The sequence below is a fragment of the Morone saxatilis genome, unplaced genomic scaffold, assembly GCF_004916995.1.
Source record: "Morone saxatilis isolate NCDOM2014 unplaced genomic scaffold, NCSU_SB_2.0 Contig24, whole genome shotgun sequence".
Classification (NCBI taxonomy): domain Eukaryota; kingdom Metazoa; phylum Chordata; class Actinopteri; family Moronidae; genus Morone; species Morone saxatilis.
Genome location: NW_023339807.1, coordinates 11,985,174 through 12,002,903, shown reverse-complemented (window position 1 = coordinate 12,002,903; position 17,730 = coordinate 11,985,174). Strand labels below are relative to the sequence as shown.

The 17,730-nt window shown below is 39.6% G+C and overlaps 1 protein-coding gene across 2 annotated transcripts in view; it reads left to right on the top strand.

The window, feature by feature from the left end:
• ptprub (protein tyrosine phosphatase receptor type Ub) overlaps positions 1-17,730 on the top strand; it is a 144,755-nt gene that overhangs the window by 62,316 nt on the left and 64,709 nt on the right. For both annotated transcript variants that reach the window (XM_035672501.1, XM_035672500.1), the window contains exon 3: positions 12,856-13,127. In XM_035672501.1, coding sequence (XP_035528394.1) covers positions 12,856-13,127 — 272 coding nt within the window. The remainder of the gene's footprint in view (positions 1-12,855; positions 13,128-17,730) is intronic.

Below are 17,730 nucleotides of genomic sequence, written 5' to 3'. Positions count from 1 at the left end.
GATGGTTAAGAGCAAGACAGTTTTGTGCAACAGATTAATGTCTCCCTATCAGAAGTCTATTTCAGATCTAAGCCGTGTCAGTCTTTGTGAAACTGGTCCCAGGACCGCAGCAACTAATTGTAATTCCTCATTCGTTTTATTATTCACACACACTTTTCCTACTGTGACATGTCAAAATGTCTTCAATAAATAAAGGCTGTATGGAGCACAGTCTTACCTCCTCCAGGGTCCTGCTGCACCTGACTGCTACCTTACTTTCACTTCTATCACACTGCTTGCAATGCAGGCATATGTGTCTTAGATTAAAAACAAAGAACCACATTTTTTTTTTCACAACTGTATACATCTTTGGGAATTCCTAAGAAAACGCAGCACTCTTGGTAGAGGCCAAGGTCAGGGCTACAGTAGCTGTCACATTGATGAGTGGTTCTTACTGAGATAGAACGTCTGCCCACCAAACAGGGGGGGATTGACAGTTAATCACAAGCACATTACACCTCTGGGATGGGCGGAACTGCACCCTCCTGCCTTTGGCTCCAGCCTGCCTGTCATTATGATGACTCTGCGGCCTATCACTGTCGGCCTCAGATTTATCTATCTGGCACTAGACTGTGGCCTCGTCTTGGGCTGAGCTTGGCACCTGTCCATCCATCAGCCTCTAAAGTCCTCCTGTGACGCAGTGGACACAATCTCTACCTCTATACAGCACCATGCCACCACATGGCAATGCTATTGTATTGTTCACACTGCTCATTCGGTGAGTACAGCTAAATAAATGCTACACAACGTTTGCGGACGTGGCAGTGTGCGTCTATAATACAAATCTGCAGAGGCAGAAAGATGCTTTGTCAATGCTGGAAAAAAAGCTGTAACTGTGTTTACATCCACCAGGGAGGAAGCTGGCAGAGTTTATTGGGACTTAAGTGTTTTGGGAGGGATAGTGTGGGTGGACAACTTTGCTGATGGCACTGGTGAAGGCTCTTTTAAACAAGCTGAGTAATTACTAAAAAGCATGCTGAAGGCCATTTAAGCTGCATTTGTTGACACCGCTGTGACACAAATTTCAAGATTAGGTGTATATGTGTGTGAGCGTACTGTGTGTTTGCATGTTTGTGTAGAGAGAAAATGAGCAGATTGTATATAGGGTTGTTTTGCTTGAATGGCTTATTATGCTGATTTATCACAGTTGACTCTAATATCCTGGGATACAGTGTGCCTAGAGCCATACAATTAAATCACTACAATGTTGACTTTGAGTGGAGCTTTAGAAACTACACATATCTTTCAAGTACATGTAGTGTGACAATTGTGTTTTCTTTTTGAATAAATAATTCTCAGGAAGTGCTTTGGACTTTCAAGCATGTCAACATTTGCCAACTGCCATTCATTTCCTCTCATGACTAGCTCATTAGCTTCGTGTCAAGACAGATGACCAAAACATGGTGTGCGTCATTATGTGGCTGTGCCCTCCATCCCTGGAAGCCTCTCAGTTTACCACAGGGGTATGTTGCCATGCTGACATGTTAATGGGATCAGTCATTGATAACAAGGAGCTAATGAAAATCTAATCAGAAAACTAGTCACTGGATTGTCTTCTCCTTCTCTGAATGTCATAGACACAAAGCTGCTCTGCCTCTGTGAAAAACTTCTATCTCAGTCTCATTAGCTGGAATGATTAGCAGTGTCATCCTGGAAAAATGTAATATTCATTCATTCATTTATTTATTTATTTATTTATTTATTCACTCATTCATTTTCTCTGCCTATTTAATCATTTTTAATACCCCAGGGGCTACAAATTACCCCAGACTATATCAGAAAAAGATGGGAAATCGCTTTGAACAGGTTGTCTTTCTGTTGCAGCAATGTTAAATTTAGCTTTTCAGTTAAAAGCGGCACACAGAAAATGAATTAATGGAGCCCCATTAATTCATTCTATTTTATCTTCTTTCTCCTGGGGTGTTGAGAGGCAGGACAAAGAGTAGGTCAAGGCAAAGGCCAAGATAATGTCCCAGCAGAGAAGGTCAGATTGATCTGTACACGTACTGTTAAACCTATACTCATATTGCATATTTTGCATACAGTTGCACTGTCATGATGGAGGACAATGTGTTTCCTCTTCTCTGTCCATGGCACTGTTGCTCAAGGGAACAGCTAACAGGAATGAAGCCCTCAAGGCCTGGATACTGCAGTGAAATAAATGGGCAGGCTTTACAGAGGAATGTGTGAATGCCCTGTAGGCGTTAAATGTAGGACAGCGATGGAGAGCCATATGTGTATTGTCTGGTGCTGTAATGTTGGAAAGTTGCAACTGAGTTACATTTGAACGTGTGCTGGATATAATATGCATGTAATTAGATATCACGTAAATATTAATTTGCGAATGTCTCCACAAACATTTCAGCATTCATAGCCTTTTTTTAACATGAATTTGTGTCCAGAGAGAGATGAGTAGAGATGAGGTAAAGACTTTACAAGTTTAATTCTGTGAATCTGTGAAGGCAGATAGCCTTTAAGAAAATTAGATTTTTATGCAAATCAAGTAGTTACAGAACTCATTAAGAGCAAACTGCACATGGATACAATTTTGGGCTTAAAAAGTCTAAGTATCAGTAAATCAGTGTCTTTTATGTCTGAATAGCCTTACTGATACATACAGTATAATATTTCACCAACCTAATGTAGAGAATACAATCTATTGATCATGGTGATATATGGATGGTGATATAAAAAGACCTATGAACCCATAGTGAAGCGCAGCACTTATCAATATTGTATTTGCTGTTATGGAAGCTCTTGGCTAATTGTGCTATAGGGAGAAAGCCTGTCTTTCAGGGCTGTGTGATGTGTTCTGGGAGGGTGATGACTGGCTGATAAAGTGCTGCTGAGTGCTAAAGGGCAAGGTTTATGGATTTCTGCAACACCCTGGAGCCACAGCTGAGCAGGACAACAACAAGGTCCCAGCCTCTTTCTCCACAAGTTCAAACTGTGTATTTTCTCAGCTTTTCTAGGCTGCAACAACCCAGTCTGGCATATCACAGCTGTCTATCAGCTGCATCCCCAAATGTGAACCTCGATACATCCCTTATAGAAACATAGCACAGATGCAAAAGTATTTGCTGTCCTGCAAAACACCGCCGGAGCAATATACATGAACATCAGAATGCTATCCTCAAAGTCCATATCTCAATTAGTAACACTTCCCATTTGATTATCATGCAGTTAATTTTTGAAGCCAGTCTAATCCAGCTAAATGCAGCTTCTTGCTGGCCTGGAAGGCCCTATGACATGTTCATTCTGCAGAACAGCAGTGTGGTTTTGCACTCTGACCAGCCTGCTAATAGTGATGCATGGCTCATTGGTGAACAACTTTTTTTTTTTACAGACCAAATAGAGATAAAATTAATCAGTACCTTGTGGTTGTCTAGTTTGTGTGTCTGCGATAGAAGTTATAGCCTGACCACATGGTTGATTACATCCCTGACCATCCTTTAGTGCCCCAGGGGTGATCTTATCCTTGTTGTCATGTGTGCACACACTGTCTTAGAACACACTGTGCAACAAAAGGCAACAAAAGGCTGCTGCGTGTAAGTGGACACTGCGGGTAGCAAGCTCCTGTAAACCCAGCAAAGAGATAGAAATCTAGGTAGGAGCTTTTGCATTACACAGTCTAAAGTGTATATGGCCCATTGTCGCTGCAGCACCTGCCCCATCACTGAACCACATCTTGGACCAAACAGACAGGTTACAGCTGAGTGTCTAAGTGCTCAGTTTTGAAGGGAACTTCTGAATTTTAACAGTCCAGAATGCATTAAAAGACACATTTTCAATTATTCTGTTCATTTGCATTTCTGGCAGTTAAAGCTGAACTAATCTCTTTTAATGAGTTATTAATTGTAGTTATATAGTCAAGACCTGGATTAGTATGTGAAGGATTTTCTTTTTGTTTTCTGGACTGCAGGAAATACCACCTCTGTCTGATTGATTTGGCTTGGACTTAGAAATTAGTAGTTATTATTATAATTACTATAATTTCCAAAATGCTTTGTTCTTATTAGGACTTGCATCTGGTTTAGTCTGCAGCACGGATGGGCAACCATGCACCCTGCAGTGCTACAGTGGGTGATTTTGACTGATTAGCACACTTACAAGCATTGAGGAGGAGGTAATCAGTGAACTCAGTTGCTGCGGTATTTGTGAACGTCTGTTGCCGTCAAGTGCTGTTTGGAAGTTTCCACTTAGGAGTTAGGAAGTCAAAATTACACACTTTTGGTCTTAAAATATCAGAAATACTTCATGCTCCGGCAATACAATAATGTAGAAAGAATGCACACTAGTTGTGAAATTCAGTTTTTCAAAAGTCTAGAATCTTAATTTACTACTCAGAAGAAGCTACAGAGTGTCTCTTACTTTATACAGGGTGTGGTGAATGAGTGAAGAGAGTTATTTTAGACACACCCCAAAATAATGTGCGCGTATTACAGAAGTTGTATTAGATGGTTATTGACAACTATCATTTACACCTCTGTGTACACTCGTTGTTTCTTCTTCCTCAGTTGAAGCACTGAATGACCAGCGAGAACTTTAGACACTAGAGAGTTTTAATGCATTAAGACAAGCAGACTGAGGCATGCAAAAAGTGTACGTCTTCCTTCCTTCGTATCTTTTCTCATGTGTCCACACGTCCACCGCTCTCCTGGGCAAATCTGGCAGTTGATCCTGAACTGCCTGGAGGACAATTCAAAAGGTCAGTGTGAGCAGACTGTTGAGAAAAAGCACCTTTCCCCTCTCCCCCTCTCTCCTTGGAAAGAAGACAACACTTGCTGACGTGGCCTTATCTTTCTCAAATGCTGGAAGGCACAGGCTGCTTCGACAATAGCACCACTTGTATTTCATTTATTTTCTGCTCGAACATCAGTCCTCAGCTGGCCCCCCTACTCTCTCACTCTCCATTTCTACCCCGTGTGCACCAGGCGGTCCCCAGAGGCGTGGGTAATGGTCTACTGGCCCTCTACTTGAGGCGATAAAGACCTGCAGAGAAACCTGTCACAGCTCCTGCTTAGAATGAGAGGATAAGATAAAGTTAAGAGCAGAAATTGAGGATGAGTTGTTAGGAGTGTAGACAAAGGAAAAGCACTGGATAAAAGGTTAAGAGTGCCCCGTGGCGCCTTACAACCTAATTCAATACTTTCCCTTCTGTCACCTTTTGGTCTGTTTTTGCATTTTAAATTAGGCCTTTGGAAGTCAAAAAATGAAGACGTGGGTACAGATGATTCAAAATGCTTTAAAGTCCACATAGAATAGATGGTGCAAAGGATGAGTTGATGAAGTGAATACTGTTCCATTATTAACATTTAGAAATAAATGACAGAGGAGATGTCATTTAAAATTGATCTTTGGTCAATGAGAAATACCACAGCCGGAGAGGCGGATAGTTTCAAAGAACATAAAATGTCAATTCCTACTGTACACTGCTTTGAATATTTAAAAATGGTGGGAGAGAGAGAGAAGCTGCTTGATGGATGACGGGGGTGATAATGAAACATGATATGAATTGCTGAAAATGAGTATGACAGAGGTGGAGCTCTGAATGATAGAATGAGTGGGGGGTGAAAATGAGATTAAGTTTCAAACATTAGGTGGTGTGTCAGCCTTGGGAATGGAAAACCTGTCAGTCCATCATGCCCTGATGCAAAGTTGGTTAGCTGCTCTATTGATCCGGCTGCAATGGAGAAGGCTCCTATATGCAGCCGACAGTGATGCTTTTACTTGTCTAACATTATGGTCTGTGCGTGAGCTGACATGTGATCTGTAACAGGAAATGTCAAATTTTAAGTCTAAAAATTTTAAAATATCATTTACATTTGATATATATATATATGGTTGCAACATCCAAAGTTTGAATTCAGTGAACTTTTGCTTCTTTTGTAACATCATAGAATTAACCCTTAGCTAAACCCCTCCCCCAAAAAGCCTAATGATTTTCCAATCATAGCTTACAGAGTTTGTAGGGGGTGTCTTTTTAAGCTTTGTAGTAGTTAAAGGTGAAAATTGGCAAAATCACTGCTGTATGTCTAGAGGAAACTGTTGGGCGGCTTTTCTTTTTGAGTGTAAGGTCAGCCTCAGCCTCCTGGTAGGAGCACAGTTTAGGTGCTATGACATTTTTACAGACATAGAAAACCAATTGGATGGCATCATTTTCTGATAAAAAAAACAACCTTTATGCCTTTACAATATAGAGTAAATATTAGATTAATACAGGGTTATTGAAACAAAATGTTGTCTAAATATGTCTTGAAGGCAAGGTAATTAAAACATAAAAATATATATATATATATAATTATATCAGCCAAATGGTCTCATGGAGCTAACATCAACAAGCTAGTGACAGTTGTCATGTCTGCTGGCAAAATTGACATTCACTGTCTAGAAATGTGAAGCTGCTTTTGTCTGCAGGTACTTCCGTGTAAAATAAATGTCCCATTGTTTCATAAATTAAGCATTTTAAATGGTAACTCTGCCACTGTTATCATTGTAAACTGTATTTGCAGTACAGTAGCTATAAAGGTGCCAGCACAATAAAAAAGTTAAAATGCAAGAGTAAGAATTACTTTTAAAACAACTGAGGAAATTATAAATTAGATTTAGGCACTTTGGCACCGCAGTGGTTAACAATGTAAAAGAAGAAAATTAATATGAATATTGAAATTGAAGATGGTTTTTCATATCTCCAACATATGAACAGTGGTGCTGACATGAGTAGTTAAAGGGGAAAATTGGCAAAATCGCTGCTGTATGTCTAGAGGAAACTGTTGTATTCTTTTTGAGTGTAAGGTCAGCCTCAGTCTCCTGGTAGGAGCCCTGTCATTGCTTGTCATTGTGATAAGTCGATTAAGTCTGTGTGATGTCTTATTATTGGCCTGTCCCTGTATGAGATCTTCCATTAGGAAGGGAACTTGTTCATTCTCTCAACAGGTTTCCTTTTATCAAAGCTTCCATCTATGTTTTTTACATATCTCCGAGCTTCCCTCAAATTATCAAAAGGTCAGACGAGAGGGAAAAAAAAACACCAGAATCAAAAAATTACTTTGTCATTTACTTTGTACAATAATGGGAAATAAACACATTAACTTCTGGTGTTAGCCGCAAAGCATTTATGTGTATGATTGCAGTGTTTTCTACTGAAAGCTGTTATTGCTCTGTAAACAGTTTCACTACATGATGAGGCAATTTTAGATTTATAAGCAGGTTTTCTCAGAATGAGACAAACATAGAATAGAATAGAATAGAATAGAATAGAATGCCTTTATTGTCATCAGAGAAATTACAACTCTAATGTGCCCTACAGGCCAATGTCCAGAGCTCCACTCTTTCCCCAGCTTAGCACTTTATTTATTTACCTATTTATTTGTGCTGAAGGTTATTGCGGACAGCAGCAAATAAACAGACAGTTGGTGGACATTGGAGCCTAGGAGATTGAGTCTGAAATCCCACATGACCTTCCCAGAACAGAGTACAGGGCCGAAAGGAGGCACCTGGTGAAAAGACGAGCATTGAAGCTGATGTGCTGAGAGCTGGCTGGGGTTTAGACTAACAGCAGTGATATAGCAAGTAGCATTAAGGACGCTTCTTAAACCCTAACACAGCCATTGATCCCATTATATTCAGACCTCTAGTCCCTCAAGTTTCTTGTGTATTTGAGATTAGTTGGACTCTGGCCTTGGATGTCAGAGGAACAGAGTTTTGCTGAATGAGTCATTCAGAGGAAGACTCAGTACATTTGACACAGGAGGAACATAATTATGCTTTAACCTTCTGCTTGCACGTTGTTCCCCTTTATATATTTACCATCTCCCATGTCAACAACTCTGTCTTATTTGCTCTTTGCTTGTTTGTTTTTTCCCTGTTTATGACCTTACCTTATGTATCAACACTGCACAACCCAAACGTCAGCTTCTGTTTATCGTCCTCCTTTCCCTTCTTCGTCTGTTGTGGCTTGCCACAGATAGTGTCACCTACAGCCCGTGACCAGGTTGTAGTCCAGCAGTGCTCCGTATGAATTATGATGTGCTGGATCAGTCCTAATCTTGTTATGGATGTTCTTTTGCCCTTGGGAGGGGCATCAGTGGATGGATGGAACTTTTATCAGATTTCACAGTGCTTTGGCGTATAATTCATGAAAGGTGTGTGTGTGGGGGGCATGCATGGTAGCGTTAAACACTACAGTTTGATCTGATTAGTTTTCATTTATTTTCAAGCATTTACCTTGAAAAATGTAAACATGAAAAGTTATTTGCATGAAAAACAGAAGAGTAAGCAGAGTAAAACAATGTTATAAGACAACAAAGGAAGATAATTAAACAGAAAAAAGCTTTAAAAATGTAAGACGTGACCTGAAAAAAACCAGGAGAGGAGGTGATTTAAAAACTGACACTGTTTTGTTATAGCCTGAGATGCTCATGTGCAGAGTTTATAATCTGAGAGGCCCTGATCTAAAAGGCCAGTTTTGTGGGATGTCATGTATATAATGTACCTCTCTACTCCTTTAACGCTCTACTCCTGCCTGACCATGTAGAGTGTTAAAGGTTGTCAGTCAAACTTTGGCAAGAACGAGGTAATGTTTTCTTCTCCACACTTTGATATAGAGGTGGGCAATTTACTTTTGGCTGAAGCTTAAATATGTTTTACTGTTTCCCAATGAAGAGGACATGAAAGTGTACTTAAATTATGTAAATCAGTCAGCGTTAAAAGCTATTTAATTTAGGTTTGGGTCCTCAGCTGAAGATTATTTGGTATTGGTTGATAAATAGCCAAGTTGTGGTTAAAAAGACTAGTCTCAGAAATTCTGTATGTGTCCCATGACAGTGTATAAACACAAAACTAACAGCAGCCCTAATAATGAGCCTGGGGGGACACCACAGGTCTCAAAGAACAACTGAAAAGCTACTGCTAGCATAGTAGCAAGCCCAGTTTATAAGTTAGCCCTGACTGGCAACTAAAAGACAGTGGTCACCCACATCAAAGGGGGAGATTAAATCAAGCAGAATTAAAATTGAACACTAACTTAAATTTAAAAACAGTGCCTTTATGCCATGGCAAATATTATGGTACCACGTTTCACGGAAGAACAAGGTTAGCAGGTATATAAAACAAAATGCTGTCTAAATATGTCTTGGAAGCAAGGTAATATTATGAAAATAGAATTTTAGTTTAGTTAAATGTCTATGGCCCTAAGTAACAGCAAAGCATCCTTTATTTTACACTTGTAAAAAACTTTATGTGGTTAAGATTTAAAAGAAAGCAAATACACAGTTGTGTTAAATTTGAATAATTGTACAAAACCTAACCATTAATCCATATTTTTGTAATAGCACTTTATCATCATGTAATGCAAGCAGCTTAATATCAAAACTGATATGGGAAATGGGAATATTCAGCACTGTAGCCACAATAGTTACCGTAGTTGCATCAATCTGCATAGGACCATCATGTAAATGCATCAAAAGGTCATTGGAGTTATACAGTAGAGTGTCCATTGACAGTTTCCCAGTGAACTTTATAAAAGGGTGATTTAGCATTATGCCGACTTCAAGTTCCACGAACCGACAGCTTAAATTACTTCAGGTAGAAGAACAAAGAGACTGCCAGAACTCTCCTACAGACAAACTTATGAAGGCTTAAGTGCTAATGACAAACTGAAGGTTACAGTCCAAGTGTACAATCATGAAGTTGATGATGATAAAGGCTGACAACCTCCCGTTTAAGGGGGATAATTTTCAGATAAATCCAAGGATTTGGAGTGGCAGAACGTTGTCATTACATTGTGTGGGCAAGGTAGCGTTAGTCACTCTGACCTCCTTTACTTGCTGATAAGGGCTTGGTGAAAGGTAACATGTTCTTCACCTCCCCAGCTTCTTCTGAATGTGTTATTCAGAGTGTCCCCATCTCAAGGTAAAGGTAAAAGGACTTGCTTTAAGGTTAATATTTACTATTCCACCACTGAAATACACTTCCTGTGTTGAAAAGTAACAGCCAACAATTTTGATCATTGTCATTTATTTAATCAAAAGCAAGACGTGTTGTTTCTAGTCTCTCAAATTTGAAGATTTAAAGTTTTTTATCATCATCATTGAAAATCTGTGGGTTTTGGGCTGTTGGTCAGATAAAATAAACAATATGAAGATGTAACCTTGGACTCTGGGAATACATTTGATGAATTCTAAGTGTCTTCCTATTATTTTTTTATTTGTTTATTGTGTATTTATTACCCCTTTCACCCCTCAGATACAAACATTTTCTTAAGAACCATGTTGTTGCCTCCAGAGGCAAGACTCTGCCAAATTACATCAACTAAAGTTATGCATAATGTCCATATTGAATGGGCTGCCATTGATTATCTCACCATATATCAGGATTATTTGACAGAATGTGTCAAAGACCTTAATTTAATTTGTCACAATGTTTAATTCATGGACATTTTCATTTTCATACATCATATGCACTCACATGCGGTACCTTATTAAATATATGACTTCACCTATCTTCGATTTGAAACTCAAAAGGGGTCAGAGGGCAGCAGAACAACTGGCTCATGTGTCCCCATGTGACATTATAGTTACTTGCAAAATCAACAGAAAGGTGTTAATAATGTCTATATATAAAACGAGGGGCACACAGGATATAACCAGCAGTGAGGACAGTACAGCTGCAGCACTTCAGCCCTTTGCTATTATTTTATGAGTCCCCTGTGGGCCTGGAGGGTGCTGGAGAGGAGACGGATTCTGAAAGATCTAATTAAGCAAAGCGAAATGAGAGTGCCGAGATCCCCAGCCCAGGACGAGACACAAATAAGGCGCTGTTGACAGTGGGCTGCAGGGCAATGGGACTTTGTAGTAAAGGCCGCACTCTAGCCTCCAGATAATGACCGTCCTTACTTCTATGTGGTCCACAGTTTAACTTTCTTTATAGCTCGGGGTTAAGGGTTGTGAATCTCAATCTCATTATGTAAAACATTCGCCTGCGAATTTAGCCGTTTTGCCTTATTTGCACTTAAAGAGCTAATTAGTGTTTTCTCAGTATCTTGGTAGTGCCGGTGAAGAAAGAGATGACTCCGTCAGGTGTCTTGTTTTGCACGATGGAGAGAAAGACAAGCCTGAAGAAGAGTTCTGTACCTATAACTCATAGCACTTTTGTTTGAATAGTGAGTTGTTTGGAAGGCGTGAAAACATTAAGGAGTGTAGTGTGTTCTTTTGTCAGGGATGCTTCCCCATTTAGAGTTACAGTCTGTGTAGGATGTAAAGAATTCTCTCTCTGTCTGGCAATTCAGCATTCACATGCTATTACATCTGAGTGGAGAATAACTGTCTTCAGGACACCTGGCGCCAAGGCTGTGACTGTCTGGTCTCTCGGGCTCATTTCTGACTGAGAACAGAAAGACCTTGGAGTACAAAGACAACAGGCTTGATTATGTGAGTACACAGGAAGGTCTCCCAACATTGTTGTGCTAATCACGTTAGCGGGCACAGACTCAAGGCAGGACAGATGCTAGGCAAAGGGCAATGGGGTTATGTTATCCTGATTAAAGGAGGCTTTAGGGGGTTTTGTGAATCTAGTTTCCTACCTCGGCGTCACCTTGCAGAGGGAAAACTGCCATTGGTTCTTTCTCTCTCTCAGTCTGTCGGCTTTTTCTTCCATCTTTTACTTGTTCTCTGTAACTCTCTCCAGTATTCACAAGAAGTAGAGCCTTAGCCAGCACCGATTGCGTCTTTTTATGCAACAGGGCACCTTTCTTTTCCTGTTATCAACCGCCTACACACATACCAATAGCAGGAGAATACTTTCATTTCTCTTCTTGCGGAAAGTAGTTAAAAGCGGATTTGTTCCTTTGTGATGTTTGCCTTGATTCATATGAGTCTACTTAACACAAATCTCTCAGTGGCTCATATACAAACCTCCACCAGTTATCTATAAATCAAGTACCAGCTGATACTGTGCTAGACATATTCACAGTTGTATAAAAACTGATTTAAGTAATCTGTACTCTTTTTCAGATTTCTAGTCATTCTGGCTGCTCAAAATGTGACAAAATTGTAGGTGCATATTTTTACATTATGTACTTTTTTCACAGCATTGATCATAGTTCATTTTATCTCATAGTACATTAGTACGTTTAACTTGAGGAGAGATTTTGGGATATCTCTATTCATATCAATCAATTTATAGTATCTTCTGATAGTGTCTGTTTCCAATATGTAAATCTTGATACAGATTACACAGTGCACACTTGTAGTACATTACATCTCTGTTAGAAATATCACTGTAAACAAATTGTAAAATACCATAAATATCTTTATTTACATAAAGTAAATGAATAAAAGAACACTAACCAAAAGGTTACATGTTATAACTGCCTCTGGAAAGACAAACATTGCAGACAGTGTCTGGCTGTTTTCAATTTCCAATTATTTAAAATGATTCAACACCGCAGGCATTTTAGGTGCTTGTTAACTTTTTAAAATGCATGCTTCACTGCCACAACTTGGAGATGCATCTCTGACCATATATGACAGCTAGGGTAGAGGGAACACATTGATTTAAAATAAACTAAAGATAACAATGTTTTGTTGGGAATAAAATAGCTGATTTCATACATGGAACAGGATGGAATAGATTGGCTTCAAAACCAATCATCCTGACTTTTAAAATTTTAATATTTGGCATTCATAACATGAATTGTTCTCTGAAGCAGAACATTGTATGAAAACGTAACCGGACGGCTGAAGGGATAAACTGTTGTGGTGACCCATAAAGTTAGAATACTATAAATATCTGATGTATTTCTTCTGTTACTTCCAGGATCCTATATGCTGGTGAACTCTTCACAGCATGCTGTGGGTCATCGTGCTCAGCTGCTGCTGCAGACACTGAGTGAAAATGACACGCACTGCGTCCAGTTCAGCTACTTCCTGTACAGCCGTGATGGCCACAGTCCAGGGGCCCTGCGGGCGTATGTCCGAGTCAATGGCGGTCCGCTCGGCAGTCCAGTGTGGAACACGTCGGGGTCTCATGCCAAGCAGTGGCACCAGGTTGAGCTGGCTGTCAGCACCTTCTGGCCTAATGAATACCAGGTACAAAGTTTGTCAAAGTGATGATATCTTCTTATCTTGCATCAGTCTTGTAGTGTTTTGACTTTGATTTCATGATGTGTTAATGAAACCAGATGCTCCTCTAACAGCAGTCTTACAGTCAAGAGAGGTTTTATTGTCATGATGAAGATCTGCGGACCCATTGACCAACATCTTCTTCAGCTGAAAAATGTTACACAGGTTTTGGTGATTACCACTCATTTTAGCCTCAAGGTGAATCTGGTGTTAATTACTTGCATTTGCAATTTAATTAGCAGTGATTCCCTTGTGAATGTGGCTAATGTTAGTGCTCAAGGGCCCAACTAGGTCTCATATGGGCATGCCTAGTAGAGATTCCACCCACTGAGGCCTGTGTACTGTGTATTCAGCCGATTCCAACAATTTGCATGGCATGTCATTGCCTACTTACAGGAGACAGACACGGACTGGCATCTACTGTGGGTGCCTGATGTGCTGTGGCCTGTAGATGGCACAGTCAGGTGAGCATGAGGGATATCCATTTATTAATCCAATTTATTTTTTCTGCAAACTCTGCGGAGCTGTCAAAAAGCAATTAATTTGAGTAGTGTGCATTTTATCAAGAACTGTCAATCCCCCCAACTTAATTAAATTCTGTTCGGCCGTGCAAGATCTGACCTTCACTATGTAAATAATAGTCCTTTGTACAAACAGGGGGAAAGGTGTTGGGTGACACTGTTTTACCAACATCACATTATATGAAAATAAGGTAAACTGTGTGCTTAATAGCAACACACAGACATACAGAATACTTACACGCAAATATCTTAGAGAACGTTTCGTGGCTGTAGTCCATGCACAAGGACAAATACAAAGTGTTACAAGTTTTGTTCTCAATAGAGAGAAATATTATTTTAAGATGAAAAGGTACTCTTCTGCCCCTCAGAAAAAGGCTAGCAAGGACTCCTGCCAGTGAAACAGTTCATCAGCTCAGTTTTAAGACAAATAATTCATGGAATTTTCAGTGTGAATCATTACTTTTACAATACCCTTATTAAATGTATTAAATAGCTGTTGCTCTTATGCTGAATGTTTAACAATGAGCGAGCTGGAAGTGGTTGAGTGTCTTGCTAAGCAGCGCTTCACTGCTGATGGATGTAATGAGAGCTGAGCTGTGATCTTTCTGTTATAAAACAGACTCTCTAACCACTATTCTGCTCTATCACCACATCAGGACAGATAAGTCATGAATACAATAATAACATGTTTTATCCTGCCTTCTTTTTCTCTGTCAAGTACTGCTTTTCCCTGTGTGCTTAGCAGTTCTGCTCTCCTCATTCTTCCTTTCCTCTTCCCTAGTGGAGCTGTGTACTTTCTTGTCTCACAGCCCTGTGAATATCCCAGTAAACAGTGATGGCTCATAGGTGAGTCAGAATTGTGCTGTGGCTTCCAATGAGCGGCTCCCGTCAGGAGAAAGAGGTTTATAATGGGCTTATGAGGAGGAGTAGATGACTCTGACGACAGGACAAACAGTATAGGAGAAGGAGAAGGGCATAACACTGAAATTAGTATTGACAGTACAGCCTTTTATTAGAACAGCTTAAACTGCTAATGGCCTAGCTTTTATCTCATGCTGGGGAAAACACAGTGTTCAAATTTATTGGATTAAATTTGGTCACCAGATATTGGCATCATTAGGGAAAATGTGTCTAATTTTAGCATGTAAAGAATTAAAGCGATGCTATTCCTTTTTGCTTCCTCTCGCAGTTCACATTTTACTTTAACTCAGCTGAGCTTGTGCAGCTTGTCATGGCAAAGAGAGCAAAACAAACAGCCCCCTTAAAGTCACATATACCACAGCTTACACTGCTAATCCCCCAGCAGTCAAAAACCTCATCAGTGTGGAATGACACAGGGTCAACACGTCACTGCTCTTTGTAACACGGGCAGAACAGGAAATGGTAAATGGGGAGGTGGAAGGCTAAATGTTCTCTTTAATAGCATATTAATTCTAGCTGTGCTCTGTTGTTAACCAGCAACAGTGCAATATACATATAAACACACACACATATATATATATATATATATAAACACAAAAAAGGAGAGCAATTAGAGTCTGTTATACCCCGGTTTGCGTTAACACAGTTCCCTTTAAAATTCACATGAGACTTTTAGCTTTAAAGCATGTTAGCTGCAGCTTGTGTGCCTTTATATACTAGGGTTTTGGTTATATTAGCTCCATAGCAAGTCTAATACAATCACATTGGATTTTAAGTGATAGGCAGAAAGGTTGTCATTAAACTAGCAAAGCACTCTTTTGAAGCATTGGTGGAGAATAGGCACGTCTTATCGTTGTCTCTGAGTAAAATAAATCCCAGGAGAATACACTTTATTTTGGAGACGGTATTTCAAATATGCAGGTTTTCCGCCTTATTAGATTTCAGGTCATATTAGAGCTCCCAGTTCCTCGTCTACAGCAGGAGGATACAAAATGTCAGTGTAGCCTTTTGCACTACACAGGTACAGATGCGAGATTCCTTTCAAGGTGGCTCATTTTGCCATTTAGGGTGCAATGAAATACCTTGTTTACAGCACACACAGTCGCTGTTTATGTCCTGAAAATGTCATTGTGGAATGTAATTAAAAACAATCAAAGCAGTTCTCTCATAATCACCAAAACTAAGAGAATTAATAAGCTGAAAAACAAAATCACCCCAATCTTATTTGTTGCTTGTCTGGTGATTTGAAAAATTATTTTCCTGATTACTTAAAGCTTGAGTAAGATTTTATCATTCATGCAGGACTTTGTGTCTTTCTCTCAACATGTCTATTTTGCTGTTTATTTTGTTATAAATACAAATTTCAAGAAATATTCCTCGATCAGGTTGCCCTTTATATCAATATTAGGGGGTGACAAGCATTACACACACATTGCTTTCTCACAGTGGTGAAATTGGGATTTGGACTTTGGATTTTGGGGTGGAAATCTAAGGGTGTAAGATCACCTTGAGATGTCTCGATTGAAGATGTCATGTGTGTCTGGTGTACATTGCCATATTTCTCTCTGCCTCTTATTGGTAGAAGTGTTTGCAATACCAGGAGAACCTTGTTATCAAATATTAAAGATGTTATCCAGCCCTCCAAGACTGCCAAGTAGAGCCGGAAACATGTCCCCCTCCCCTCTTTACTGTCTCTTACTTTCTTCTCTCTACTTCGTCTTCTTCCATATGTCAGAATCTTTTTCAGGCGTGCCTTTTCTTCCTTCTTGCATGACTTTTTTCCACATGTTGATATTGTGTATATTATGTATCTCCTCTCTTACTACATCCTGCCTGTTGCAGGTGTTGTTGCTTTAAGGATAAATTGGGTATTTTTCAAGTCACAACACTCACATGTCATGTCAAATACACGTTGAGAGAGTTATTGCTTCAGTGTAATCATTGCTCCTGTCCCTGCTGGTCATGACATGGTCTCGTCCTACTAATACTGTAAGAAGTAAGATCCTCAGTCCCTGTTCTGTACAAACATGCATTAGTTAATCTGGAGCTAATATGAGGCTTTAGCAGTCTGAGTTAATCAATTTGAGTGGGTATCTTTGGCCTGACCAGTTGTGTGTACAGTAGGTTTCAAACTTACCAATAATTAATGATCGCTGATATTGCTTTCATTGACTCAACAAGCACAGCAGCTGTTTTCGCACTCATGGTGTCAAACTGCTGCACTAGACTAGAAAGCAAAACATATGGATGTTTTTCACAGTGTCAGTTATTAAATCATCCATCTTAGCTCACTACATCTTAGACTTTCTTACCTGCAGGTGTGCATAGGATATTAACTTCTTTTTAAAACACAAAATCGGTTATCTTATTGCTGCTGGCCATGAGAAGCATTATTGGTTATTGGCTGAAAGAAATCCATATAATCCATCCCTAACAAGGACGTATGTGTCTGCCATAGGACACAAAACATGTCAATCTCAAGACTAGCTTTTATACAAAAAAAGCCTGTGGATTTTGTCTCCTATTTCTTTCTTTCTTTGTACTTTGACACTAGTAAGAACTCTCTTGCCACTTGAAGGAATGAATACTGCAACAAAGAACTTTTTCAATGAACATATGACCTGCGAGTATTGTGTTAAAGGTATAATTCAACATTTTGGGAAATGTGTTTATTTGCTGTCCTTCAAAAGGGTTAGACGATAAGATCAATATCAATTTCATGTCTGTGTGTTACATTCGAAGCTGGAGTCAGGATGTGGTTGGCTGAGATTAGCCTAAATACTGGAGGCAAGAGGAAACAGTTAGCCTACAAAAAGCTGGGTGCAGTGAGGGTGTGTCATCACAGTGAGGTTGCCAGGTTTGGTACCCCATGCCAAACACGTGTTTTGTTTGTTGAAAGTTAAGTAAAAGTTAAGTGTAAAAAGGACAATTTCAGGTGTTGGGAGGGTTATGATCTGACTGTTTCTTGGCCGAGTGCAATGACTTCTTGGAGCCTTGTTGTCACCATGAGGTTGCTTGTATTGCTAAGTATTTTATATAAACGAGGTAATGAGTGAAGATTTGAGGTGCTTTTATGCCATACTAGCTGTGTTTTTAGCTTCTTTTAGTCTTTATGCTAAGCTAGGCTA